Here is a 26,975-nt window from a genome sequence, read left to right as displayed (position 1 = left end):
CCAATCTTCTCAAACACAACACTCTAAATTGAACTAGAACACAAACAAGCAATTAACCAAACTGGTAAGCAGAGCAAGGAGGGTCAGCAGCACCAAAATAATGTGCAGCTGCCAAAACGGTCTCCAAACAAACCACTCAAAGCAAAGCAGGGGTCAGCTGTACAAAACCTCTTCCAAAAGCTGCCCCACTGAAAGAATGAATCCAGGAGCCTTTTGTAGGATGCAGGTGGGTCTCATCATCCACTGATTGGCTTGGTGATTCAGTAGGTCCAATCAGGTTCCTCAGCAGCATCCAGGCAGCTAATCATCTGAGTGTGCTCCCACATCTGAATCTGCATAAAAGAAAAGACTGTAAAGGCCAGAGGCCGTAACACTCCCCCCGTTAAATTACAAAACCAGGTTTTGTAAATACATAGTATCAATGAGGTAAAAAAAAAACACATCTACGTTTTCACTCGTGTCATGTTCAGGGGAGTTTGGGAACTCCAGCCTTGACACCTAAGCACTGAGCCTCCTCTCTGCTTCAGACTCCAAGCCCAGCTTCTCAGGAGCCACTTGAGAACCACCCATCAACCTGCCTGTCCACCCTCCAAAGTTAAAACTCTCCAACCATGGTGGAGTTTCCTGGAAGAGAAGAAACAAAGCACTTCATCCTCCGAAAACCGTTCACAGCCTGTCAGCCTCAAGCCACCGTGGAGAAGGACTTATCCCCCCGGTCTTGCCAAGAACCCCACCCCTGTAAGTCAGCATCTAAAAAACACATTCACGTTTCCTCCGTTTCCACCCAGAGTGTTTACCAGCTTCTGTCTTCCTCCTTCAGGGAGACCCCGTGTTTGTCCGCCAGAGCTCCAGTCCTTTATCCAATTCAGTTTATTTATATAGCGCCAATTCACAACACTTGTTGTCTCAAGGCGCTTTACAAAGGTCAGGTACATACATTCCAATTAGTCCTAACCATTGAACCGTGCAGTCAGATTCAGTTATTTATTCAAATTGGATAAAAAGTTTTTCTGTCCGTGTTTCTAAATAAACTGTTAAAACGCTGTCTTTGTCGTCGTGATTGTGTGTCTAAGAAAACCCCTTTATGACAATGTGTGCAATTTGTTTCCTGTTGTTGAATGAGGAATACTGACTTTAACTGAGCCAAGCAAGGCCCGCAGTGCTTCAGATGTTCTAGGTGACTTCCTCAATGAGTCGCAAATGTGTTCTTGAAATAGTTTGTCATTCTTGGCATGGTGTGATGCATTTATTTTTGGATTTGGAGCTACTTTATTTTGTCAGACAGGTTGTAGTTAAGAAAGTGAAATAATGTTGTTTTTTTTTTTTTTTTGCAGTTCATGACTTAATACATGACATAGGGCAAGGTTGTTTCAGAGCCCTTTTTACCTTAATTAAAATCTTTATTTAAAAATTATGTTCTCACATTTACTTATATTATCCTGGATTGATGTTGAAATTTGTTTGGGCTGAATTGTTCGACAATAAAAAGACAAACTGTAGAAATCTGTAGGCGAGGGCATATATTTTCCCCAGCGCTGTTTTCATGGAAAAAATCAGATTGCATCACATTACAGGGCTATTGCAGATGTGTATTAGAACAACCAGGGTAGTTCACGCAGACCCACCGTCGCTTTTGAATATCTAGTTAACGTAATGTAGATAATTTTGTTCGGTGAGACGATACTGGAGAATCGAAAGCAGATGGTCATCATTCAATATAGGGTAATAATCCCAAACTCTGCCCTATAAGTACAAATACTACATTCTCTCTGCATTTTGCTTGGTATTTTGCATAAACAGTCCTGTTTTTTTTGGGGTTTTTTTTTGGGTTATATAGGTGTATGCTTGTTTCTTCAGTGTGTGACTGAAGAATCTGTTAATTTTGAACCTCTGTTTGAGATGAGGGTGTAGTACTGCCACATGGCCTTTAAATGGCGCAAATGTCCCTCATATTTGGGCAAAATTCTCAGCCATGTCCTGCCTCCAGGTGCTGCAGCTGAGCCTTTCCGCTCTCCGTACAGGAATGTGGCGACCGCATTACGTCACTTATTCTGCCCGTAGGCGAGAAAAGCAGCTCCTTCCACCTGGAATCGGTCAGTGTTTTTGTGTGTAGCTTTAAAGGGGGATTTCGTGTTTTTCCTGCTGATGTCTTCAGAGCTGGGTGGAGGTCTGGGATGTAAGCGTGAGGCGGCTCATGACAGCTCCCCTGCTGCACAATGAGAAGCTTGTAGAAGAAGACCAAATCTCGACGACGCTCTCGGGAGAGTCGATGGAGGAACCAGAAAGTAAGTGTTTCATGTTGTTACCCTGTAATAAGGCGAGGATATTTTGTTTTTCTGGAACCAGCCGTTTGTAACGCTTTATAAATGGGAGCCACCTTCCAATCTAGGCACGTTTCTATGTGCATATAAATTTTTTTGTTTTGTTTGTTTTAGTACGGTGGACAGGCGTTTATTGAATTGAACTTCGCTTCTGTTGTTACTCATTTTAGATATTTGTTTTTTTCTTCACAAGCATCGACTGAACACTTGTTTCTTTGTAGACAATTGTTACTGTGCGGGCTGTGGAGGAAAAATCCAAGACTCATTCCAGATGAAGGTCCTCCAGGATACCTGGCACAACGCCTGCTTTCAGTAAGTGATCGCAGGTTAGGGCTGTTGGACACGCCTCTGCCACCTTCAGCACGGCTTCAGTTTCTGTCTGACGATCGTAAAGAAAAGCAGGGGAGCTTAGAAACCATGTCTTTCCTGTTCTACCCTTTCTGTCTTTACCTGCAAATAACCTTATAGATGATCCCAGAACCTCCTTTGTATATTTCTACACAACCCCCCTACAGCAAGCCATTGGTGATGGTCCTGTTCTTTTAGAGGACTTTGTCCTTGTGTGCTGAGGCTTAATGATTGCCTCAGGGGGGATGCTGCTCAGACCTCTCTGGCTCTCATAGCTCACAATATGTGTGTTTAATGCAGTGAACCTACACACACAGGTGCATACCTCACATGCCAACCTGATAAAACTCTCAACAGGGTTTCCCTCTTTGATTAACACTTGGTTCACTTGTTTCCCCTGATGGTAATATGCTTTGTTGTTTTGAATCTGAAAACGTGCAGGTCCTCTGGCATGTTTAAAAGAAATATCACAGAAAGGAACACATTTATTTTTACACTTTTTCCTCTCCTTACATGGTATTATGTTGAACTTCTTTCAGTTGTAAGACTAACCTTTAGAGTTAATCTTACAACTGAAAGGGGATTTATTATTACATTTATTTAAGAAGAGGGCAGCACACATTTGTTAAAACAGTTAACGCCAGTAAATGTGCTGAGATTAACCCAATAGGCCGATTATTGTGTAGTCCCAGACAGGTGTGGTTTTGGCATAACAATAATCTCAATGTCTCACATACACTCAAAGTGTAACATCTCTGCTTAATGACAGTTTTATTTATTTAACAAGTTTTCTGTTCCATCTTACTGAAACATTTGGATAAACTCGATTTTATCCAAGTGTTCTGTTTGTTTTCGGTTAGTCTTAGTCGAGCACACGGCTTTCAAATGTGCTTTGGCTAGAAACACATGCGTGACATCTTCTTTGTTCTTCACATATTAATATTATTCACTGCATTTATCCCTGTTAAATTTACAACTAAAATGAATTAAATATTAGCTTTCATGACACCTTGAATAAACATAATACTAAATGTTTGAGTCAAAGCGTCCTGGTATGAAAAAAACCCCCCGGTATAAGCAGATATTTAAATTCAGATATTAGATCGGAAACCTCGAAAATAAATCAGATTATCTGCAATCATGAGTATCGTAATATAATCTATCCCTAATCACTAACCTATCACAATAATTTTTACCTAATAAACAATACAATATTGCCCACCCCTGGAAAGCCCTTGTTTTTTTTTTTTTTTCAGTTTTCATTTTAAATAACTCTCCCACTTTATTTTTCTTGTTTTCCATAAAGAATACTTTTTCCTTTTGCGCTGCGGTTTCAACATAGCACCAGGCACATCCAGGGTTAAAAAAAGGCAAATTTTAAACATTTACAAAAACCCGAAATTTTACACCAATTCCACCTGCAGGACAAAACCTTAAGAAATATTTTTATACCTTTTGAAATCCCTACGGTATATTTTTCACAAAATGTTTTTGTATGGTTAAAGAAGGAACATTGGTATTTACTGGATTCCACTTTATGCTATACTAATAGTATTTGTCAACCTACATATTACCATTTTAAAGTAATTAAAATTACTGCATTAAAAAAACCCAATTAGGACAGTAATTTCTGCTGAAGTTGACATGTCGCGTTTCAGCTTTGAGTTTTAGTCTCCTCACATAACCTGGTTTTAAACTGGTCCCAGACACAGACTTTGCATTGACACATTAAACCTCTTGCATTGTCTAATTGAAATGTTCTGACACCGTTACATTTCAGCTCACCACCTCCTTTATTTAAGACATTTTTCTCAGTCTGTCTTATAGCTGCTTTCTAAGCCTTGCAGAGCGTCACGTGTGTTTGTAACTCGGCACCACAGTAAACTGACACCCTTATCTCTGGTGGCATTCTTTGTCAGACAAAACATCTTAGGAAAACAAAAATAAAACATGTCCTTGTTGAAAGAATACCCTGTGTGTTGTCTTTTTTCTATTGTCCACATGTTGCTTGCCACTTTGCCCTTTGCGCACCTCCACCTCGTGTAACATTCTTGTGAGCAAACGTCACTCCTGTTCCAGTAAGCCTGGTGGTGTTATTGAGCCCCATAGGTAACACTACTTTGGACTTTGCTGCATTCTGCATTCCTAGACAGCGATTCAGATCTTTGAATTGCTGTTTCAGAGACTACAGAAGTCTTTTCTTTCCCGTTTTTTTTTTTTTTTTTTTTACTAAGCAAGCTTTTTAGTTCTTTTTCCTCACTTTGTGTGCGGTGCTGCCGATCTTATCAAAGTTTGCCACAATACAGGGTGGAGCAACTTGGCCTTCTTAAATCACCTCCATGTTTAGTTTGATGGCGCATGTTTTAAACCTCCTTCTGCAGGTAAATGTGCAGAGATAGAAAGTGATTGCTGATTTCATAAACAGTTTATTTATAGAAAGTCAAGAAATTAATGATCTTCATGCTTTTGACTGTTAAAATGTCTTAACTTGCTGCTTGTGGCATGACTAACACTTACTGAATTTCCTGCTTTGACTTTGATTTGTGAGTATGTTGCTTCTAGATAAAATAAGCTGCTGTTTTTCGTTCATACCGGCCAATTAAAATCACTGATGACAAATAGATCTTCATATAATGCTAATAAAGTCTTTGGGGTATGAATGACGCCCCGGAATAAAGTTATCGTGTAGGACGTTTGCAGATGTTTTAAGGTCCACTATCTGTGTTGCTGCCTCCAAAGGAATACAGAGCAGAAGGAATGTGGATTTTAGGAAATGATTAATGTTCGCTTTATAGTGTTTGTCCAGCAAAGACGACGGCATTGTTCGCCTTAGAACCACCTGAGTTAATGTGCTCTGCCCCCATTCAGCGGTGTGCACATGAAGGAAGTCAGGTGTTTTTATAAGGACACTTACATATTCTCATTTAGGTGTTATGAGGACATAATTACACAGTGTTTGCTGGTTCTGTCTAAAGGATGGTTGAACTCTTTGCCCTTTTTATCTGTTGCACCCAGACAGGTGATGAACAAACTGTGCTAAAGCTTTGTTTTATATTTCCCTTTTTTTGTGTACACCTTTGTCTCCTCTGACAGTTTAAGTGTGTTAGTATTACTAGATAAAACCTAATCTGTTCCTGCCTGTGCTGTTATGTTTTCCTAAATTTATTTTGTGTAGCAGGACTATTTTAGGGTGATCACAATATTTAAAACCAAAATAACAAGATCGGAACCCTGGGAAGTCACATGTCAAGGGATAGTAACCAAAATAAGTGCAGTTCAATGGGATTTTCAATGTTAACCATTTGGATTTGTTGGAATGAATTAGTTCCTCATACAATGTGGCTCAATCTTCATCTAGGAGATAAGCAGTGGTTCTATTCATGTGTGCGTTGAACATGCAAACAAAACACTCACAGGATACAAAAAGGATGTGGATGTTATTAAAGATACGATGAGTCTGATGTAAATAAAGGGTGTGAGATTGGAAATGTAAGCTTTCAAAGGAGCTCCTTCAGACACATCTGGATTGTTGCTGAAGCCACGGTTTTTAAGTTCGACTGGATAATTTGAATCCTTGAACTTCAGAATGAGCCTCAGTGATGTATGAGGCATGATGTTCATTATACTATAATTAGGCAGACTTTCTACAAACAGAAGAAATTCTGACTCAGGGTTCCAGGAGACCTTGCGATAACGTTTTAAGATAAGGTTCAGCAGAAAGTGATGCTGTTTGGAGGAAAAAGGTTCAGCTTATGAACTCATGAAGTTTGGTCAGCTGTTGAAGCATGGTGGCAGAAGAACCATGATTCTGGGATGCCTTAAATGTAATCACGCAAGAAAGAGTGAATTAAAAAAAGTTATAGAAAAAAAAGTGATATTAAAGTATCCACGATAAGTATATTTTTTTTCTTTAATTGAATTCAATTCAAAACCTGAAACTCAAGTATTATATAGATTCATTGCACACAGAGTGGTATATTTAAAGGCATATTTCTGTTCATTTTGATGATTATGGCTTACAGCTTATGAGAATCCCAATTTCTGCTTATCAGAAAATTAGAATATTAGATTAGTACAATTCCCTAAACTTTTCACTGGATCTCAAACAGATTGGACTCTGCTGAGCAGCAGTTGCTGTCTATGTCTGTGATTCGTCTGTGTGAGGAGGCTCTTGACTCAAGCCTCATTAATGTGCTTTGCTTCACAAACCTGTTGCTTATTCATCCTTTCCTACCGTGCTTTTTCCTTCCACTCAACTTTCCATTAACATGCATGGAAACAGGACTTGGTGAACATCCGGCTTCCTTAGCAGTGGACTTTCAGGGCTTGGCCTCCTTGTAGAGGGTGTCTGTTAAACAACCATCAAGTCAGCAGTACTCCACATGATGGTGTGTGCCATAACATTACTTTTCTGGTACATATTCACTTCTATTGATCTTGTGTAATATTCTAGTTTTTTGAGAAACAAAATTTTGAGTTTTGATTAGCTGTAAGCAATAATTATCAACATTACCAAAAAATAAGTGCTTGAAATATCTCTGTTTGTAATTAATTGGTGTGTATGTACTTTATGAGTTCCACTTTGAATTTTTGGATCTAAGAAAGAATGAGACAGTGTATCCAATCATTGTACTTTTAACCTTTTATTAGCATCTGTTAAGAATATCCAATGGAAATTTAACAAGTTGTCAAATCTAAAGTTAACCCACTTTTCTATCCTAAAATCTGAGTACTAAAAGTGTTAAGTTAAGCAAAATTAAATGTTTGTGTTAATTTAATAGTTGGGTTGTGTTTAGTTAATATTATTATTATTGTATACCAGGCCTGTATCAAGTTAAAACAACAGTCCTATTAGTTTCAAATAATTCAGGAACGTTCTTGCAAACTGCTTGAGAAAAAGATTTCTTACAGTTTTATGCACAGCCGTTTTGTTCTTTATTTGGACTGTACACATGTAAACTTTACAAATGTTTGTTACTTGATACCAACTCATTTATCCAAGTCATTGATTTTAGTGAAACGTAACAATTTTGGCCCCTTTTTACTTGCATGAGATGTTTGGCCTTTAGAACAACTGTAACCACAGCCATTATTACTCATGCGGCCTTCACTGCAGCAAACGTTGGTCTCCGTTTTGACTCATCAAATCACAGTGACTTGTCTCCAGCCAGAGTCTTTTTGCTGACCTCTGGTTCATTGTTAGCAGTTTTTCTTCACATTTTTTGTGGAAGCAGTAACACGTATGTCTCTAGAGGTTAAAGTTTTGCTCTTCTGTGTGCCTGGGAGCCAATGATTTTTTCCTATTCTCCGCGTTTCTCTCTGCAGTTGAAACAAAACCATGTGTTCCTCCGTCTGCAGGACAGCTCCTTCTAAAGTAAAGCCAGATATCTGGATTTTGTGCCAGAGTCAATAATCCTGGATCAACCATGCCTACGGTGCAGAGAGCAACGTGATGTACGTGTGTCTCATGTTGGCCTCAGGAAACTGTGAGCTTAAACAATGGAAAAAATGTTGACAAGCTACGCTCGGCTGCATGAAAGATCAATTAGGGTTCTTTTGACTTTTCAGAAGATCGCAAATTATTCTGTACATTAATTATAGTCCTCCATCAATTAAAGAGAGTAGTTAATCAGAACGTCAGAATTGTTCAGCAGTGGTTTATAACTACTGGCACTCATGAAGGTCTTGAGGCGCGAAAACTGCTAATCATTCTTGGCTTTTGGTGTTTTTGTTTCATCTTCACATTTAAATTGAGGTTTGGGTGTGGGGGTTTATGGCGTACAATACTGTTAATTCTTCTGCATTTTCTCACCTAAATCTTAAATCTGCTTCAGCATGCTGTGGTAAGATTGCATAGAAACCAAGATGGAAGGGAAGTGGGAAGTAAAAGCAAAACTTGAATCAAAGCAGTGCCACCAAGAACCTCACAGGAAACCTTTCAGTAATTTGAAACCCTGATGAGGTAGTTTCATCCATGATTTGTATAACCAGTGCTTCTTGTTTGAGGAAATACTCTTAGCTTGTAAGTACATCCTAGTTTAAGACATGTTGATGTCATTAAAGTCCCTTCTCTGTGCCAAACACCTCCTTGGTTGATAGTTTAGTCAGCGACTGAAGCACCGCAACAGGAACTGCAGTCGAACAAAATTCAAGTAAACAATTGTATTATTTTAAATCCCTTTAGGTTGTTTTTCTTTAGTTGATAGGAGAGTTGACAGAAGAGGCCCTTCCTCAAGAGAATTTTACGTAAACCTGTAAACCTGATCTGGGAGTATTCTATGTTTACTTTATGCATTTTGTTGTAAAGGTTAATGTGGTTTTTCAGTGTTTACATTGACCAAGATAAGAGAACGAACAGTGATGTATAGCCGTAAGCAATAAAACACAAAAAAACTGGAGGGGGATCTGCAGACTTTGTCCTTGTAAATATATGTTTTTTGCCTACCTAGTGGTTTTTGCTGTTTTTTTTTTTTTTTTTTTTGTATGGTTCCTTTATCTTTTCAAGGTCCTGGAATCAGGCTAAGTGTATTAGATGACCATGTGGTCTCTTTTACCAGCTTCATGGGTGGAACAACACCTTTTTCTTGCAACAGGACAGCAAAGCCAAAGTAACAGCTGCCATGCAAGTTCCTACACATCCCAGGGACATAGTGTTTCCTGTGATCTACGCCTTGTTAAACAAAAGTAAATGTTCTCACTGTAGTGAACAGCCTGACTGAGTTTATGTTCAAGCTCCATTTTGTGACGTGTATGTTATACATAAGGCTTGAAGAACATATAGACTTAAAATGGCGTGTTAGTACTTAATCAGTGTTTTGTATTTAAGCTGTAACCATACTGTAAATGTCTCCTATATTCAAGTGGCTCTTATCTCTCAGTATGATCATTTAACTTGTTTTTAGGCAAATTCAATGAAAGCAAATAAAATATGAGGGTCCTCTTTAAAAAAAAATAATGAAAATCCACTAGACTGTACCTCAGGGCGTCCTATGTTTGTGCATATGTTAAATTAATAAACTGTTACAGTCAAATAGAGGGACCTGAGCTGAACTTAGGTTGCATCTGAGGAGTCTCCATCCATCCATCCATCCATCCATCCATCCAGTGAAAACAGACTGGATAGTTGTGCAGCCTACAGAATCCCTTATCTGTTGTCCTGCTTTGATCTTTGCAGCTGTCTGACTGTCTTTGTCCTCCTAGATGCTCCGTGTGCTCTGACAACCTGACTAACTGGTACTATGAGAAAGATGGCAAGCTGTACTGTCAGAAACACTACTGGGAGAAGTTCGGGGAGCTCTGTCACGGCTGCTCTCTGCTCATGACGGGACCTGCTATGGTAAGTCTGTCGCATTTATTGGTATTATAAGGCAACTAGCCTGTTATCATGAAACATTATCCTGCAGTGTGGTCGAACAGTAACTGTTAATGCATCATAAAGTTGGTTAGCAGTTTTATTTATATTTTTTGAGGGCAGAACTGAGCTGTAAGGTCCAGAGTTTTTTTATTTTAACTCCCAAAAAGGACTAAAAGTGTATCTTTTTGTATAACTATCGGTCTCCTACAAACCCAATAGCTTTAGAAACTCCTTTATTGGTTCCTTGGCCTGCTAACCTAATCTGAAATTCAAACAGTTTTGACATCAATTTGAAGCAAATAGTTCTGATTTGATTATAATAATTTATGCTGGAGTCTTACAGATGTTGGTCCACGATTGCTAAATGTGGGATTTGTTTTCTTTGCTCGGCGGCACACAAGTGGCCAGCTCTTTTATTTTCAATGTGAATGTGGTCTAATTATCCAAATGGGTATGTTGATAAATTCACTTTAAATCCAAAATGCGGTTTCACAGCACTTCAGAGCTGGGAGGACTGAGCGATGTGGAGGCTTCAGCCAAACTCTATTCTTGCTTCGTTGTTAGCTATTCTCTTCTTTTATGCAGGATAATAAATAGCCAAAATATTTTTTCAGATGTAAATATTAATAACAGATGGTTAAAAAACTGCCAAAGATGGTTTTAAGTTAATTATAAAACGTGTGAAGTGTTCATTATACAGAGATGGAAGAACCTGTAAAGACATCAAACGTTTACTTTGAGTACATTTATTCAGTAACAAAACCCCAGTAGTTGGTATCCCTGCTGTCAATACTTTGAGAAGCTCAGCAGGACAGCATTAAGTTTTCTCCTGTTCTCGAGGATGGAAAATACAGATAGAGAGATGTTTAACCATTCCTCTTTGCACAATCTCTAAATCATCTAGAGTCCTGGGTCCTCGCTTTTTGTGTCTCTTCGGCTCATCCCTCAGGTTTTCTCTTGCATTTAGGTGTGGATTGAAATGGAAATGGAGGAAGGTAGCTTTGGTCTCTGTTGATCACTTTCTATGTTGATTTGACCGCATGTTTTGTATCATTAACGTGCTGAAACACCCAATAACAAACCATTGTAAGTGTACTGACAGATTCCTCCTTTTTCAAAGGGTTTTTGATGCCATGCACTTTACAAGAAGGTTTCCAGGGCTTTTGATAGAGAAACCGACCCACAGCATCACAGATCCTCCACCATACTTAACAGTGGGCAAAGCTCAATCTCAGTCCAATTTGACCGAAGTTCAGAGATTCAGCCTTAAGTCTCAGCAGAGTTTAGCTAACTTTACATCTGTGATGGTCGGACAAAAAGGCTTTTTCCTGGCATTACTCCCAAATGTAGATATAGTTTAATGGTTGCTATGGAGGCTTGGTGACCCCAAGTTGCCACACCTTGATGCAGTTGTCTCCAGTTTTGGAAACTTTATTTACCCCCTTTACCATATTGCGTGTTTTCAAGATAAATATGGGTCCTCATCCAGCTGATTACCAGTCCCTTAAAGAAATGGGTCTCATCTCTTTGTCACATAATACTTATCCTCCAGGGTATTGAAAACAAACGTCTGTCAATTTAAAAAGCTAAACTATAAATAAAAAGTGCTTAAATTATATTTATTTTAAAGGGATATTAGGAGCACCAATAAGTCTGGCTTCCCTGACCTTGTTTAAAACAATGCATTTTTGTAACAATTTCTTCCCGCTGTATAAAGGTGCTTAAATTAAAGGTTGGATATTTTTATCATTTTCAGTGTGATATTAAGTAAAGGAGTAAAGCTTTTATAAGAAATAAACATATAAAAAAACAATAAAATAGATTTCACTAGGCACTACTTTTAGGGTTACAGGGCGAGCGAACCCATGGTTAAACACTGATTAATTGTTTTTTTAAGGGTCATTTAGCTGTTTTTTTTTGTCATGTAGACCTTTCTTAAATTAGAGCTTTAGATTGAACCACTGTGTGGTTTTAAGTCTACGTCTGGTTTAGGCATCAATCTAATGAAACTCTTTCTAACTTTCTGTATATTTGATAATCTGCAGGTAGTGTAGGCATATATCATACTCCACATCTGACAGATCTAAGTAGTAGAGATTTAATCTTTTTGTGCTCAGTGCACAAAATATGAGCCTGGAGGGCGCGACGCTGGTGTAGGGGTTAAGCACGCGACCACACATAGAGGCTATAGTCCTCGAAGCAGCCGTCCTGGGTTCGAGTCCCGGACCTTTGTCTCCCTCTCTCTTTGCCCCTCTTTCCTGTCAACCTACTATCAAAAATAAAGGCCTCTAGTGCCGAAAAAATATCTTAAAAAAAAAAAAAAAAATATGAGCCTGGAAATGTGGGGGATTTTGAAATGGAAAATGTGTACATATAAGAGAAAAAAACAGCATAATCACATAATGATTTGTGATTAACATGTTAAAGCTTTTTAACATATACCTCATGCACTGCCCTTTAAATTACACGCAGAATATGGCACTCAAGTTTTATTCTTCTTATTAGTAAGACATTTTTTTTCAGTTATATATATGTGAACAATACTTTATTTGGGCTTCTGCTGAATTTTGCAAAAGGGGCCGGTTGTGAATAATCTTCCCCCCTTGAGGCCCCACTCGGTTCCCTCTCTGTACAGAAGTTCTCCACGGTTCACTTCCCCATGCAGAATCTAGTGGGAAAACACCAGAACATGTGGTGGTTTTGGAGCATGTAGAGTCCAATGTGGTGAGAAACCTCTCTTAATATTACCCACAGTCATGATGATCTGCATGGATGGCTTTTTGGAGATCCAGTATCAGTACTTTACAGAGTAAACAGTGCTTTGCTTGCTTCATAAAAAAAACCAAAATAGTATAAAACAGGAAATAAATGTCCTTCGACCTTCATTTTGGTGTCTAAAAGTTCAAACATTAGATTCAGCTAACAGCTTCTGTTGCTGGTCACCCAACTAACATGCTGTCAGACTGAGGTTTTTCTTTCTGCCACAAGCAGAATGTTTTTTTTTATGTTGTGCTGCTGGCCTCCATCTTCATCAGCCAGTGAGGCCGAGTGTTTTTGACAGGACTTAACTGGCACCGCAGCCAATCAGCCAGAAAGAAAAGCATTGTGGTCCAGCAGCGGAGGAGGCTCGTACAAAGCTGCTGCTGCTGCATGTTCGGCATTCTAGCCCCGAACACAACTGTTTTTGTTCTAGTTTGTTTATTGATGACATGGAATATTTTAAGGCAGTTTTCAGGATCAGGTTATGAAATTCGGCTTTTTTGCTAAATTTGTCTGTTATACAAGGTTTATTTTTTTACATCTCCGTCTGACTGTTTAGGCCTGGGGCAGGGCGTAACTGAGGCAGTGGTTCTGTATTTTCGCTCCAAGGTGAGGAGTTACAGACAGGCTCATGAGATGTCGCAATCATCTTCAAGCAGCCGGGAATCCTTTCCCAGCCCAGACAAACTGACTCACAGCTATTAAACATGTTGGAATAATACCACAAACCTGTCTGTGCTTAAGCTGCAGGTAGATGTTAATATTCAGACAAGAAGGTGTGATTTCTTTTTGTTTGTTTGTTTTTGCGCATGCTCCTCTTGCACAATGAAGCGCACAAACAGTTTAGAGAAGTGCACCAATGGAAAAACATTGAATGTTCCCAAATTAGTTTTAAAACCCATTACACTGTGTGGGAAAATGATTTTGCCTCCAATGCTATTTTTATTTCCTATTTAAAAATCACAACTGTGATTTATGATTTCATGATACATAAATCTAAAATCATAAAATTTGCTTTTGTTGCAAATGCGCAATGTCTTGAAAATGTTAATATCACAAACCTTTGCACATCTTGTCACTTCACAACCACAAACCTCACTATTTTACTTGGATTTTATATAATAATTTTAAAGTGGGAGGAAGGCTGAGTGACAAAAAAGATCTGTTGAGCTCCTTTTGGTCTCGTCTCGTTGTCTTCCGCTTTATCCGGGACCGGGTCACGGGGGCAGCAGACTCAGCAGAGACACCCAGACGTCCCTCTCCCCAGACACCTCCTCCAGCGAGACACCAAGGCATTCCCAGGCCAGCCAAGAGACATAGTCCCCTCAACGTGTCCTGGGCCGTTCCCTGGGCCTCCTCCTGGTGGGACGTGCCTGGAACACCTCCCGAGGAAGGCGTCCAGGAGGCATCCAGTATAGATGCCCGAGCCACCTCAACTGGCTCCTCTCGATGTGGAGGAGCAGGGGCTCTACTCCGAGCCCCTCCCAGATGGCCGAGCTCCTCACCCTATCTCTAAGGAAGTGCCCGGCCACCCTACGGAGGAAGCTCATTTTAGCTGCTTGTATCTGGGATCTCGTTCTTTCAGTCATGACCCAAAGTTCATGGCCATAGGTGAGGGTAGGAACATAGACCGACCGGTAAATCGAGAGCTTCGCTTTTCAGCTCAGCTCTCTCTTCACCACAATGGAACGGCACAGTGCCCCCATTTCTGCGGCAGCCGCACCGATCCGTCTGTCGATCTCCCGCTCCATTTTTCCCCCACTCATGAACAAGACCCTGAGATACTTGAACTCCTCCACTTGAGGCAGGAACTCCCCTCCAACCTGAAGAGGACAAGCCACCCTTTTCCGCTCGAGAACCATGGCCTTGGACTTGTAGGAGCTGATCCCCAGCCGCTTCACACTCAGCTGCGAATCGCCACAGCGCATGCTGTAGGTCTTGGCTAGAGGGGGCCATCAGGACCACGTCATCTGCAAAAAGAAGAGACGAAATCCACTGGTCCCCAAACCAGACCCCCTCCGGCCCATGGCTGCGTCTAGAAATCCTGTCCATAAAAGTTATGAACAGGACCGGTGACAAAGGGCAGCCCTGCCGGAGTCCAACATGCACCGGGAACAGGTCCGAATTAGTTCCGGCAATGCGGACCAAGCTCCTGCTCTGCTCGTACAGAGACCGGATGGCCCCTAATAAAGGGCCTCCGATTCCATACTCCTGGAGGACCCCCCACAGGGCACCACGAGCGACACAGTCGAATGCCTTCTCCAGGTCTACAAAACACCTGTGGACCGGTTGGGAAAACTCCCATGAACCCTCAAGTTCCCTGTAGAGGCTATAGAGCTGGTCCAGTGTTCCACGGCCAGGACGAAAACCACACTGCTCCTCCTGAAGCAGAGGTTCAACTATTGGCCGGACTCTCCTCTCGAATACCCTTGCATAGGCTTTACCAGGGAGACGGAGGAGTGTGATCCCCCTGTAGTTGGAACACACCCTCCGTTAACTCTTCTTATGAAGGGAGACCACCACCCTAGTCTGCCAATCCAGAGGCACTGTCCCCGACCGCCATGCCAGGCTGTTTGCCAGAATTGCTTCGAGACCAACCGGTAGTCCTTCTCCAAGGCCTCACCGAACTCCTCCCAGGCCCGGGTTTTTGCCTCTGCCACAGCCCGGGCCACGGCACGCTTGGCCTCACGGTACCCATCAGCCACCTCAGGAGTCCCACAAGCCAACCACAGCCGATAGGACTCATTCTTCAGCTTGTGGGACTCCTGAGGCGGCTCAGGAGTCCCTGGAGTCCCACAAGCCAACCACAGCTGATAGGACTCCTTCTTCAGCTTGACAGCGTCCACCACTGGTTTCGGAGATTGCTGCCGCGACCTTATGGCCGCAGCTACAGGCAGCAGCATCGACAATAGATACGGAAAACACATCTCCAACATCCCCCAGAATCTGGTCAAAGCTCTCCCGAATGTGGGAGTTGAATAAATCCCTGGCTGAGGGTTCTACCAGACGTTCCCAGCAGACCCTCACTATGCGCTTGGGCCTGCCAAGTCTGTCCGGTTTTTTCCTCTTCCAGTGGATCCAACTCACCACCAGGTGGTGATCAGTGGACAGCTCAGCCCTTCTCTTCACCCGAGTGTCCAAAACATGCAGCCGAAGGTCTGACGATACAACAAAGTCGTTTGTTGATGTAGGGCTGCACAATATATCATCATTGCCATACATGTCAGTGTACAAACCATTCAAATCTCAAAGGACTGTTTGGCATGAAACAATTGTAGAGTTTAACTGCACTGGATGCCCACATCACATAGGTGGCAGAGCTCAAAGGTCACTGGGAGAATTGGAGTAATAAAGGAGAAAGCATATGAGAAAACTGTGAATTCATCGCAGCTGATTTTGCCATCACAATATTTAGCAAGAATAGCGCCATTGCAGGATTTTCTACCTATCCAATATAAGAGAAGTGAATGCTTGTGCAAGGCGCTGCATTTACTCAGACCACCTGTTTGCCCGACACTGAAACATTCTCTCATCTTGCATGGGAGAGAGAGGAAAGACAGATGTTAAGAGAGCATGACATAAACTACCGAAAGGGAAATTGGTAAGTCATGTGCAATGAGTGTCAAAGAAAGAAAGAGAGAGAAACTTGAAAGCAGCAGTGATACAAACGGCTCAGACCTGCCAAGGGTGACGTCAGAGCAGATTCCAGACAGGCTTAGCGTGAAGCAGGTGTTACCGTGTGTCACCGCTCACTCTTAACAGAGGGTTCAGGGCAGTTTGCTTCACAGCACGTTCATTAATGACACAGCAGTGAATCTCAACATACCTTTTTCTTTTCTGTCCTGCACTGAGGATCAGCTGGTTTGCTTCTGGTTGCAGGTGGCTGGAGAACACAAGTACCACCCCGAGTGTTTTGTGTGCCTGAGTTGCAAGGTGGTCATTGAGGACGGGGATACTTACGCCTTAGTCGAGAGGTCCAAGCTCTACTGGTAAGAGACTTACTTTGTTTTAAGTTGTTCTAGAACATTTTTAAGGGAGCAAATGCAGAGTGGACATGTCCAAATGTAGGTAATTGACTGTTAAAGTAACAGGTGTTGATGATAGAGCGATTACTACATCATGTTTTGGATTTGCATTCAGACACCTCTGTCTGGTAGAGCTAATTTAGTATGTGGCACATTCCAGTCTATATATATATATATATATATATATATATGTACACACACACACACATACAAGCACATTTGGTGTGGTCTTATTCCCGCCCACTGACTTTGATAATTAAATATTGACATATTGTATCAGTTATGTTAATGACCTTTTTTTAAATAATCATGGTTCATTTATGTAGTGAATTGTGGCATATAGTGTGATTATCAGTAATTTTACTTACGCTAAAATTTGATTTTTTTTTTTTTTTATACACTTTTGCTTATATTCCTAATTATTTTGAGCTTCGATTAAATTGTTTCCTCTCCTTGGTGCAGTGGAAAGTGCTACAAGCAGGTGGTCCTCACCCCCATGTTGGAGAAACGCTCATACGACTCAATCTTAGACTCCCTGCCCCATACGGTGACGCTCATCTCAATGCCCTCTGCAGCTAACGGGAAGAGGGGCTTCTCTGTGTCCGTGCTGATGGATGTGAACGGCTTGCCGAACGTTCACGTCAAAGAGTAAGTAGAAAGCCGCCGGTGGCTGATCTGTGTGCCTACGTCGCTGTTGTGTGAGTACAGTGTGAGTAATGCTTTATGTAAGACTTGATTATAGGTTTGGTGAAGCGTTGCTGTGTGAGTTTGTGTGGAAGTGTATCAAAGCAAATGAGGTAGTGGTGGGAAGCCTGATGTTGATTTTAAATCCGCACATTGCTGCTTTAGAGCTTGTCCCTGCCTGTTTACATTGCCGCTGTTCTGTTTCAGGGTCAGACAGATGCTTATCAGTCCGGAGGTGCGAAATGCTATCCACGTTGGAGACAGGATCCTGGAAATCAATGGCCTTCCTGTTGGGACGCTGATGGAGAAAGAGGTAAGCTTTTTATTTTAATAACGCCGATACTGCTGCAGTGACACACAATCTGAAAACGTTTCACCTTCATGCCTCAAGTATGCGTTTCAAAGCCATGTTCTCATCAGACAACTTGACATGTGAATTTTGCATTCACATTCCGCCATCATTTGTACATTCTTGAGTTGGGAGAGGAAGGTATTTGAATGACACAAAGACTCATTCTTACCACCTCTCCCTTGAGTTCTTTAAGTTGTCGTTTTGTTTTCGATATTGCTGATCCAGCCTGTTTTCTTTTAACCACGTATCAATATGGAGGCTGTTCCAAAGGTCGCAACTTTGTTGTTTTGCAGTCGCATGATAACCTGTAGGGAATCAAACCTGATTCTAATCGAAGTTTTTAGATTGACCTCTACCCTGCTTGTTATTTTATTTTGATACCTATCCATTAAAACGCTCATACAGAGAGGGGTAAAAAGAAATTGCCATCCCTAAAGATGTGCAAATAAATAAATCATCTTTTCTTGCAGTGGAAAGTTTAGAAACATCCAACTTTTAACATGAGTACATTTATTTAGATGGAAAAAGCATGTTTGAGTAAAATCACAAGTGGCATAAATATTAGTCCCTATAACATTTTGTTTAACATAAAATTAACTATAGCTTTTCCTTTAACTTATGTTCTACTTCTTAAGTTGTTTGAGTTTCTAGTAACTTTTATTTAATAATCTTTGACTTCCTGTTTCTCTAGGGATATTAGACAGTCATGCGATACTATAGGCAAAACCAATGAAGATGGGATGAAAGCGGAATAAATCCAGGTCTAATGTTTTTCTGTTAGTTACTGGCCACACCGCACAGTGAGGATGATAGGAAGGGAGGTAAAAAAAAATAACTCAAAGCAAAGGTTGCCATCTTGGGGTCACCAAGTCTCCATGACAACCATTAGAATCCATCTCCATGCCAACTGGTTGTTTGGTAGCGATGCCATTGTCTTACCATCACAAATGTAAACATGGAGTCCACTTGTAATTAAACTGGAGCCATGGGCAGTGGTCACATGAGACAAATATTGAGCTTGATGACGAAAAAGTAGAAAAGCAGCTCATGTCCACTATAACGTATGATGGAGGATATGTGATGCTGTGGGCTTGCTTGTCTTCTAAAGGCCCTAGAAACCTTGTTAGAGTGCATGGCTTCATGAACTGTTGAACAAAACATGCATTTCTTAACATGGGATTTTTTTCTGACGTGTACTTTGTACACAGAGTTTCTTTTTCCTAAATTTGCCACTGTGAGATTATCCTGCTTTTTACACATAATCACCATAAGTGCTAACCAAATGTCTTTTTTTTAGTAATAATGATTGCTCCCATGGTGCATAAAAAAGAAAAACAGAAGAAACTCAGGGAGGATTGGTCCACTTTCCTGTGAGCTAACATGTTTTAAATCCTACATCTCCTTTTCTCATTTAGGTGTACGATCTTATCCACCACACCAGTCATACACTGCAGCTGCTGATAGAGTATGACCCAGTGAGACAGCGTTTAGATCGGCTCCGACTGGGCTCGCCCAGGAACCAGCTGGGGGTCCCGGCCACATCCCGCATGCGTCTGTCCTCGCAGCCCAACACAGTCCTGGAGAGGACAGACGAGGTTGAAGACACACTGAAAAGGAGAACTTTAAAGTACGCCAGAGAGTCTAAAATGCCTTCAGCCTCCATGTTGTTGGTCTGAACGCACATGAAATGAATTAATTAATGTCTCTATCTGGTTTTTTTTTGTGGTTTTTTCAGGCGAAGTAACAGCATATGCAAGTCTCCAAATTCCATAACAGAGGCGCCGATATTCGCAAGAGACATCAGTCGCTCTGAATCCCTGAGATCCTCTAGCAGCTGCTCTCACCGCATTTTCCGGCCATGTGACCTAATCCATGGAGAGGTCCTAGGGAAGGGCTTTTTTGGACAGGCCATCAAGGTCAGCCTCCAGCTCCTGTCACTTTTTTTTTATCCAACATTTAATCTCCTGCACTGTCTGAGCTTCAAACTTGCTTTCATCTCAGGTGACTCACAAAGCCACAGGGGAGGTGATGGTGATGAAGGAGCTGATCCGTTGTGATGAGGAGACACAGAAGACTTTTCTAAAAGAGGTGGGTAATGAGCAGCAGGAGACCAGTGATTTCTCACACACAGGACTATCTCTGTGTAAAGATTCACAACCAAAAGCACTCCATGTGCTCCAACAACCACCTCTTTGTACATCGTTGTTTTCAGGTTCTGACATTGCTCTGGTGGGAACTCATTAGTTTGACTCGTATCTAATCCTTTCTTCATGCGAGTTAAGCTTCCCTCCACTCGGAACTCATTAGGGATAACTGCTTATAATAATCAAAAACTTGTTTTTGTTTTTTCTTGCCATCCCAACTATGAATTTCAGGTCAAAGTAATGAGAAGCCTCGAACATCCACACGTGCTGAAGTTCATTGGTGTGCTGTACAAAGACAAGAGGCTGAATCTGATCACAGAGTTCATTGAAGGAGGCACGCTGAAGGACTTCATCAGAGACATGGCAAGTTAAACTTGTTTTTGTAGAGGCTTCCTACCCTATCTCCTTGTTGGACACAAAATGAGCTCCGAGTTGTGTGAGATTGGGTGACCTGAAGTAACCTCCATCCTCGTACACAGCTCTGAGCTCATTATTTGGCAGGTTTGGAAATCAGGAGGCGTGAACATGAGAAGGTGTAGAACATTTCACGAGGAAAAAGTTTACTTCCCCTGCTGCCCTTTTCTGTCTATGAATGTGTTTATATTGTTTCATTATTTGATGAAGAAATTTAGTTTATTTTTGTTGTTAACGCAATTTCTACACATTCTGGAAAAAGTCTAGTTTGATTTATGCACAGCCTTCCTTCCTTCCTTCCTTCTTTCCTTCAATTCTTTCTTCTATCTTTCCTTCAATTCTTTCTTACTTGCTTCAATTCTTTCTTCCTTCCCTCCTTCATTTCTTCCTTTTTTCAATTCTTCTTTCCTGCCTTCCTTCCTTCAATGCTTTCTTCCTTCCCTCCTACATTCCTTCCTTCTTTCAGTTCTTCATTACTTCCTTCCTCCCTTCCTTCCTTTATTTCATTCATTTCTTTCTTTCTTTCTTTCTTTCTTTCTTGTCATGAACATTGTGCACGCACCGTTTATAAAGGTGAGTTTAACAAAGTAGGCTTAAAAATTGTGGAACACAAGGTAGTTATTTACCTCATTTATGATGCATCTAACAAGTTTATTTGTATTTCCCTTTTGTTTGTTTTCTCTCTGGACAAACAGGATCTGTTTCCTTGGCAACAAAGAGTCAGCTTTGCAAAGGGTATCGCCTCTGGCATGGTGAGTTGCTTTCTTTGTGTTGCTTTGAATAAAAAAAATTTGACTGCTAACTCAGACTTTAATGGATGCATGCATGTCTCTAGCTTTGTGTTGAGAAATTACAGGCAAAACCACAGCGTAACATTTCAAGCTACCCAGCAGTGATTTGATGATTTAGTAGTTGTTTTACCTTTTTTTTCCTCTTAGGCTTACCTTCATTCAATGAGTATCATCCACAGAGACCTCAACTCTCACAACTGCCTGGTTAAACTGGTAGGTGAAATCTGAACAGCTTTTGCACAGCAGAAATGCGGGATTTGGGAAAGGTTTATGGGTTTTCATGAAGTGATTTAAACATTGTTGAAGTTTGTTGGGGTTTCAGAAAAAACAGCAAAAAAATCAAAATACTATGAAAAAGAAAAACTAAAAAAATGTAGAAATTCTAAAAAAAAAAACCTCAAATATTTCCTTTTGAAATTGGATCTCAGGGTGAGCTTAGCTACAAACAGTCTTGTTTAGAATAATTATTCCTGAGAGGTGCAGATTCTTTTAGTATTCTGGGTAATACATTTAAGGATTTGTATTTTTAAAAGTGCTATTTCCAGTAAACCCAGTAAAGACTTTGTCTCCTATTTCAACAGGACAATACTGTAGTGGTTGCAGATTTCGGACTGTCCCGACTCATAGTAGAGGAGAAAGTAAAACCTCCTCCAGAGAAACCTTCAACCAAGAAGAGAGTGCTCAGGCGCATTGACCGGAAGAAGCGATACACAGTTGTGGGAAACCCTTACTGGATGGCTCCAGAAATGCTAAATGGTAAGTGACTCATTCACAAAGAAAAACGAAATAGTGTTTTGATGACGATAGAAGAAAGAAGTCGTTGGATCAGAGAGTGTTTGTGCTTTATTCTGCAAATGTCACTTCAGGTAAACGCTATGACGAAAAGGTGGATATCTTCTCGTTTGGAATCGTTCTTTGTGAGGTAAGCGTCTGTATTTTTAGATCGATTTTATTTGTCCGATCTGTGTAACACCTGATTTACAAAGATATTTAATATTTTTAGAATGTCATGAAAACATCTTTTTTGTAATTTATCACAATTCAGATTATTGGAGAAGTGTACGCAGATCCTGAGTGCCTCCCCAGGACTCTGGACTTTGGTCTAAATGTTGGAAAGTTTGTGGAGAAGTTTCTTCCTGAGGACTGTCCTCCAGCGTTCTTTCCCCTGGCTGTTGCCTGCTGCGACCTCGCACCGGACAGCCGGTGAGAACCTCCTCTTAATCTGATGTCTAACAGTTTACTGTTCAAAAGAGTTGGATAACATACCAAATCCCATTATGCAATTACAGCAGCCGGTTGCATGTTATTATTGGTTGGCTATAATACATCAAGCGTCATGCATTCACTCTGTGTGCCAGTTTATTTGGTCAGTAAGGTGGAGTCTCACTCCCCTTGATTCCCACACTTAATGTGGATTTTTTTTTGCTTAAGCTCCATGATGATGGAAAAGAAAGAAAAGAATGAGGAAAATCTGGGTTAATTGCAACCCGTTTTTTAAATTTACTAATATTGCAATATTTTGTTGACTGCGGAGAAATGCAATTTTTTCCACTAGTTGATAATGTTTTAATGAATGTTTCTTTAAATATATGAATATACTCATATACTCTGTATTTTGAGCCATTTACTTTGCAGTTTATTTTTGAAAGTGTAGTAAATTATTTTTATCTTTTTCCACAAATAAAACTTACTCTGCTCCCAACTCAGTTAAATGGCCTCACAGTTTACATGATTAAACTGAAAAAACCAAGTGATGACTATCTCTTTACTTCATCTCTGGAAAAGCACAACTTTGTTCTAAAATACAGTTGAATGCATGTTGCTCATGGACAACGCAATTAGCCTTGATTATTAAAACCCAACTACACAGATGCCAACATGAAGCAACATAACAGCCAGGCAGTTGTGTGTATTTGACAGCTGTTGTAAAGTTTTATTTTCTCCAATAGACACTGACTAGTTAAAGCTTTTTTTGGATCCGTTGTGGTTTTTAGTTTTTTTCAGATAAGGAGAGTTGCCTTTAAGGGCCAGTTTTAGACAGAGAGAACTGTTTGAAATTCTTTTAACTGCCTTTTGTAATGATGTACTGAAAACATTAAATAATAATAAGTCCAATTTTATAATCACGATATAAGGCATTGAATGAAGTGCTCTTTGGCTCATCTTTCTTAAAAATGAACTGAACTCATTGTAATAAAATGATTAGCAGATAAACGAAAACAAACGTCTTTCTAGGAACAGTAAATGCAAGCGTTAATTTAAATTTATTGAGAGTAAAAATGAGGTGTGGTTTCTCTTACTCTGAGCCAAAGGTGTGTCCACTTTTCCACTGACACTAAACTCTGATCTACTTGATGAACCTTGAAGCCTAGATAAGAGTTTTTTTGGTTGTTTTTTATAGTGACTTAATGAACCCAAAAGTATGCTCAAGAAAAAGAAAAAAGCACTGCAGTATTCATAAGAAAAAGGAATAAAATACGACATCGCTGGAAATTTCAGAAAATAGCAGGACACAAAGAAAATCAAATAAAGTTAAAGAGCTTTTCACAAAACCTGTGTGTTTTGTTGCTGGATTTCGTCTTATGTTGTTGCACCTTAAGGCCACGGTGGAGGACAGAGAGAAAAACGGAACAGTTTCACATGTCATGTGGATCTTCTTGTATGTGGACACGCCCCTGGTGCCAGATCGCTTCCTCATGTTTTCTCTTAACCTCGTCAGGCTGGTTCTAACCTAAAACTCCTCACTAATCTTTTCTTTTCTCCTCCTCCCATAGTCCATCTTTCCAGAAGCTGGAGGACTGGTTTAAAGCCCTTTCCCTCAACCAAGAGCTGGGAATCCCCCTGCCAGCTGAACTGGATGAACTCCATCAGAGTCTGAGTCAACTCTACTGGCCTAAGGATCCAGTCCAGAGCACAGAGCAGCCACCAACCCCAACAGCAGCCTCTCCAGAGTGCACCAGTATGGTGGACAGTGGCACCTAGGATTTTTGCCTGTGTAGCCTCACTCATTCTTTGTGATGCCTCTTAACTGCTGCACTAATTCTGTGGAGGAGAAAAAGAGGAAACTGGTGTAGAACCCGAGCCATGTTAGAACTGGATAACCTGAGATTGCTGGACCACTTGTTTTTTTGTTTTCTGGAATATAACTCTGTGAGTGCCAGTGAACTGCAGTGAGAATGAAGAGACACATTTCAAATTCAGAACTTTTGTTTGCTTATTTTTGTTACCGTATGCCCCCATTTAAAAACACATAGCAGTTCTTAATGTTTAAAGTTGACTTAATCCTAACAACATAGAGGGGCTCTTTCCCTGTGGATAGATACCTTTATAAGACCGTCTTGTCCCTATGTGACAGTAGTTTTATTTTTCTGGCTCCAAAGTTGTTGTTTGCAACGTGTAGAGAACACAAGTCTAGTCCACGCCTTAACGAGGAGTGGCCCAACATCAACAATAAAAGAAAAGCTTAACGCTCCCTGACAAATCGCTGTGCAGGTAAGGATTGTTAATGCATGAACCTCTAGCAAATGTGTACAAATACAGAGAAAAAGAAAGGTAGTTCAGTGAGTTGGTAACAGTTTTAGTAACTTCTTCTCAAGACATTTAGAATTTCAACTAGGAACTAAAAACTAAAATTAGAAATGCACCAATCAGAAATTTTTGGCCTATTCCTGATCTTCAATTTTTGTAAAGTTTTTAAGTTTTTAGTATTTTAACAGATTCAGAGTTTCCTGTGGAGGGGAACTCTGGGCTAAGAAAGTCCACATTTCAACAGACTTTTCCAGGGTAAATAAAGACAAAAACTGACCACTCTCATCTAGCCATAAAAAGATGTCCAGTGTTAAAAAGCTCAAAAAAAGAAAGAAATGAGAACAGCTTTGAAAATATGTATCTTTCGCCTTCCAGCCATGAACACTAATTGTTTATTTATTTTTATTTAGAGCAGAGGAGATGTCACACTGTGTGTGTGAGAGCAGTCGCTGTAGAACAAGATTTTACAGTGTAAAAACTAAGACAAAGGTGTTTTACGCTTTTTCAGCATCTTATATTAGCAATTAGCAAGGTTATCCCGGTTACCGTTACCAAACAGGAGTCCCTGTCTGTACCCCTTGAAAAATGACAATTTTCAAGCTTCCATCTGGTCCAAACCGATCAAACAGAAATTTGTTCAATTCTGGTCACAAGCAGATTTCTCACTGCATCTCTAAGACAGATTTACCTTGGACACCACCGTAATATTATTTAGTTGATTGACCAAACATCTCTGAACACATTATTGGTATATTTATTTTCCAGATTTTAGGTATCTGTGTAATTTATTTCATAGGCATTTAAGATCAAATCTGGTGTTTTTATCAGCTACCTTGGTAATTTGATCATTTAATTTGCTGCCTAGAGGGAGCAAAGTACCAACTCAGCTCTGCTGTATGCTACATGCCAGGCAGAAGGTAATTAATTGTATTTCTCTAAATAGGTTTATTTTCTTTGCCCATAGACAACTATATGCCCAAATAGCTCCTTTGTGGTTTATTCTGCTCAAACATTTATCATCAAGGACTCTGGTTTATCTAGGAATTTTGCAAGCATTTTGAGTCTCACTGGTTGGCCCATTTCACAATCTGATAAACATACTAAAAACTTCTCTTAAAATAGTTCTGTCAGCCTGAAGCCCTTTGGATGTATAGTGTACTTAATCCGAAATATTTTCTCAATCGTTGAGATTGTCCCAGCACAGATTTTTTCTATGCAGTGTCTTAAGGCCTTGCACCGTAGCCCTTGTAATTATTTTGTGTTTTTGAAGGAGCTTAAACGATGCTTCACCACTTCGAAAAACACACTCTGCTGACATTAAGATGTACAGATGTTCCTAATTATAACGCGTTAATTATAGATAGAAACCAAACTACCCAAGCAGAAACGATGACTTCTCATAGCTGATATTCAAAACAGAAACTACTAAAACCCTTGCTCTTCTAAATAAAACCATTAATCTTTAATTAAATAAGGCCACGTTTTAGTATAGGTGTGTTTATTTGATTTTTAGTAATTATTTATGTTTATATAAATGGTGCCAACTAGTGTTTCAGGGGCCTTTCTTTGCTTTATTTGTATCACATTCAAACCTTGTGTTAGTTTTTATTTATTTTGTTTTTTTTGTTTTTATCTATTGACTTTAACCCAAATATTGTGATTTTATTGAACCGAATGCTTTGCTTATAAAGCATATCTTCCTAAAATGTGTGGATGCCAGTAAAATTGACCTGTACCTTGGGTGAAGCATGGAGATAACATGTAAAAAAAGCTATTTTGATGCAGAAACATTTGTACAGCCTGCAATTTGGTGCATGTCAGTGAAGATTCACTTTTCTTCTTAGCTCCACTGATCTCAGTTTATTTCATTGTAGTCAAATCATTTTTACAATTTTTTTCAGAATAATGAAGACTTGATAATTTTGTTCTCTTTAACAAATCAGGGCAAAAAGGTCTGTTGGATGTTATGAAACAAACTCTTTGTAAAGTGGGACTTTCTTCTCAGTGTATATATTGTGTTTTAATGAAACCTTTAATTAGATTTAATTGGAATGTTTAGATTTTTCTCTTTTTATATTAGACATTTCGACAGCATTTTGCAATCACCAAGCAAGGTACTGAAGACCAGTGGTAACCACTTTTATTTATATCCCTGTAGTGTTTCTTAAATAAACCTTCTGAAAGTTGCTTTTTCAAACTGTCATCTGTTTGTTTTCAATAGCAGTGCATTAAAAATGAAAGTTTTGGTAGAAAA

The 26,975-nt window shown here is 40.1% G+C and overlaps 1 protein-coding gene across 2 annotated transcripts; it reads left to right on the top strand.

Annotated features, from left to right (window-relative positions):
- The first annotated feature begins 2,008 nt into the window (after nt 1–2,008).
- Nucleotides 2,009–26,908, top strand: limk2 (LIM domain kinase 2). Of its 2 annotated transcripts, XM_047381754.1 has the most exons (16): nt 2,009–2,285; nt 2,543–2,633; nt 9,870–10,005; nt 16,663–16,772; nt 17,271–17,456; nt 17,700–17,805; nt 19,260–19,471; nt 19,580–19,760; nt 19,846–19,932; nt 20,220–20,351; nt 21,098–21,154; nt 21,341–21,406; nt 21,775–21,949; nt 22,060–22,115; nt 22,239–22,396; nt 23,968–26,908. In XM_047381754.1, exons 1-16 carry the CDS (start codon nt 2,195–2,197, stop codon nt 24,173–24,175), a joined length of 2,052 nt encoding a protein of 683 aa, XP_047237710.1. In that variant the 5' UTR covers nt 2,009–2,194; the 3' UTR covers nt 24,176–26,908. The 2 variants fall into 2 exon arrangements, with proteins under 2 accessions (XP_047237710.1, XP_047237711.1); XM_047381755.1 differs by lacking the exons at nt 2,009–2,285; nt 2,543–2,633 and adding an exon at nt 4,898–5,050.
- The last annotated feature ends 67 nt before the right edge of the window (nt 26,909–26,975 follow it).

The sequence above is a fragment of the Girardinichthys multiradiatus genome, chromosome 12 (assembly GCF_021462225.1).
Source record: "Girardinichthys multiradiatus isolate DD_20200921_A chromosome 12, DD_fGirMul_XY1, whole genome shotgun sequence".
Classification (NCBI taxonomy): Eukaryota; Metazoa; Chordata; class Actinopteri; order Cyprinodontiformes; family Goodeidae; genus Girardinichthys; species Girardinichthys multiradiatus.
The sequence above is the reverse complement of the archived record's forward strand: the minus strand, read 5'-3'. Positions and strand labels throughout refer to the sequence as shown.

What these genes read in the sequence shown, in the direction of transcription:
- limk2 (XM_047381754.1), top strand. Translation starts at nt 2,195, where the DNA reads ATGACAGCTCCCCTGCTGCACAATGAGAAGCTTGTAGAAGAAGACCAA. An exon ending in TGGCACAACGCCTGCTTTCA is followed by an intron (nt 2,634 to 9,869) that starts GTAAGTGATCGC and finishes TTGTCCTCCTAG; the next exon opens with ATGCTCCGTGTGCTCTGACA. An exon ending in GAGAGGTCCAAGCTCTACTG is followed by an intron (nt 16,773 to 17,270) that starts GTAAGAGACTTA and finishes TCCTTGGTGCAG; the next exon opens with TGGAAAGTGCTACAAGCAGG.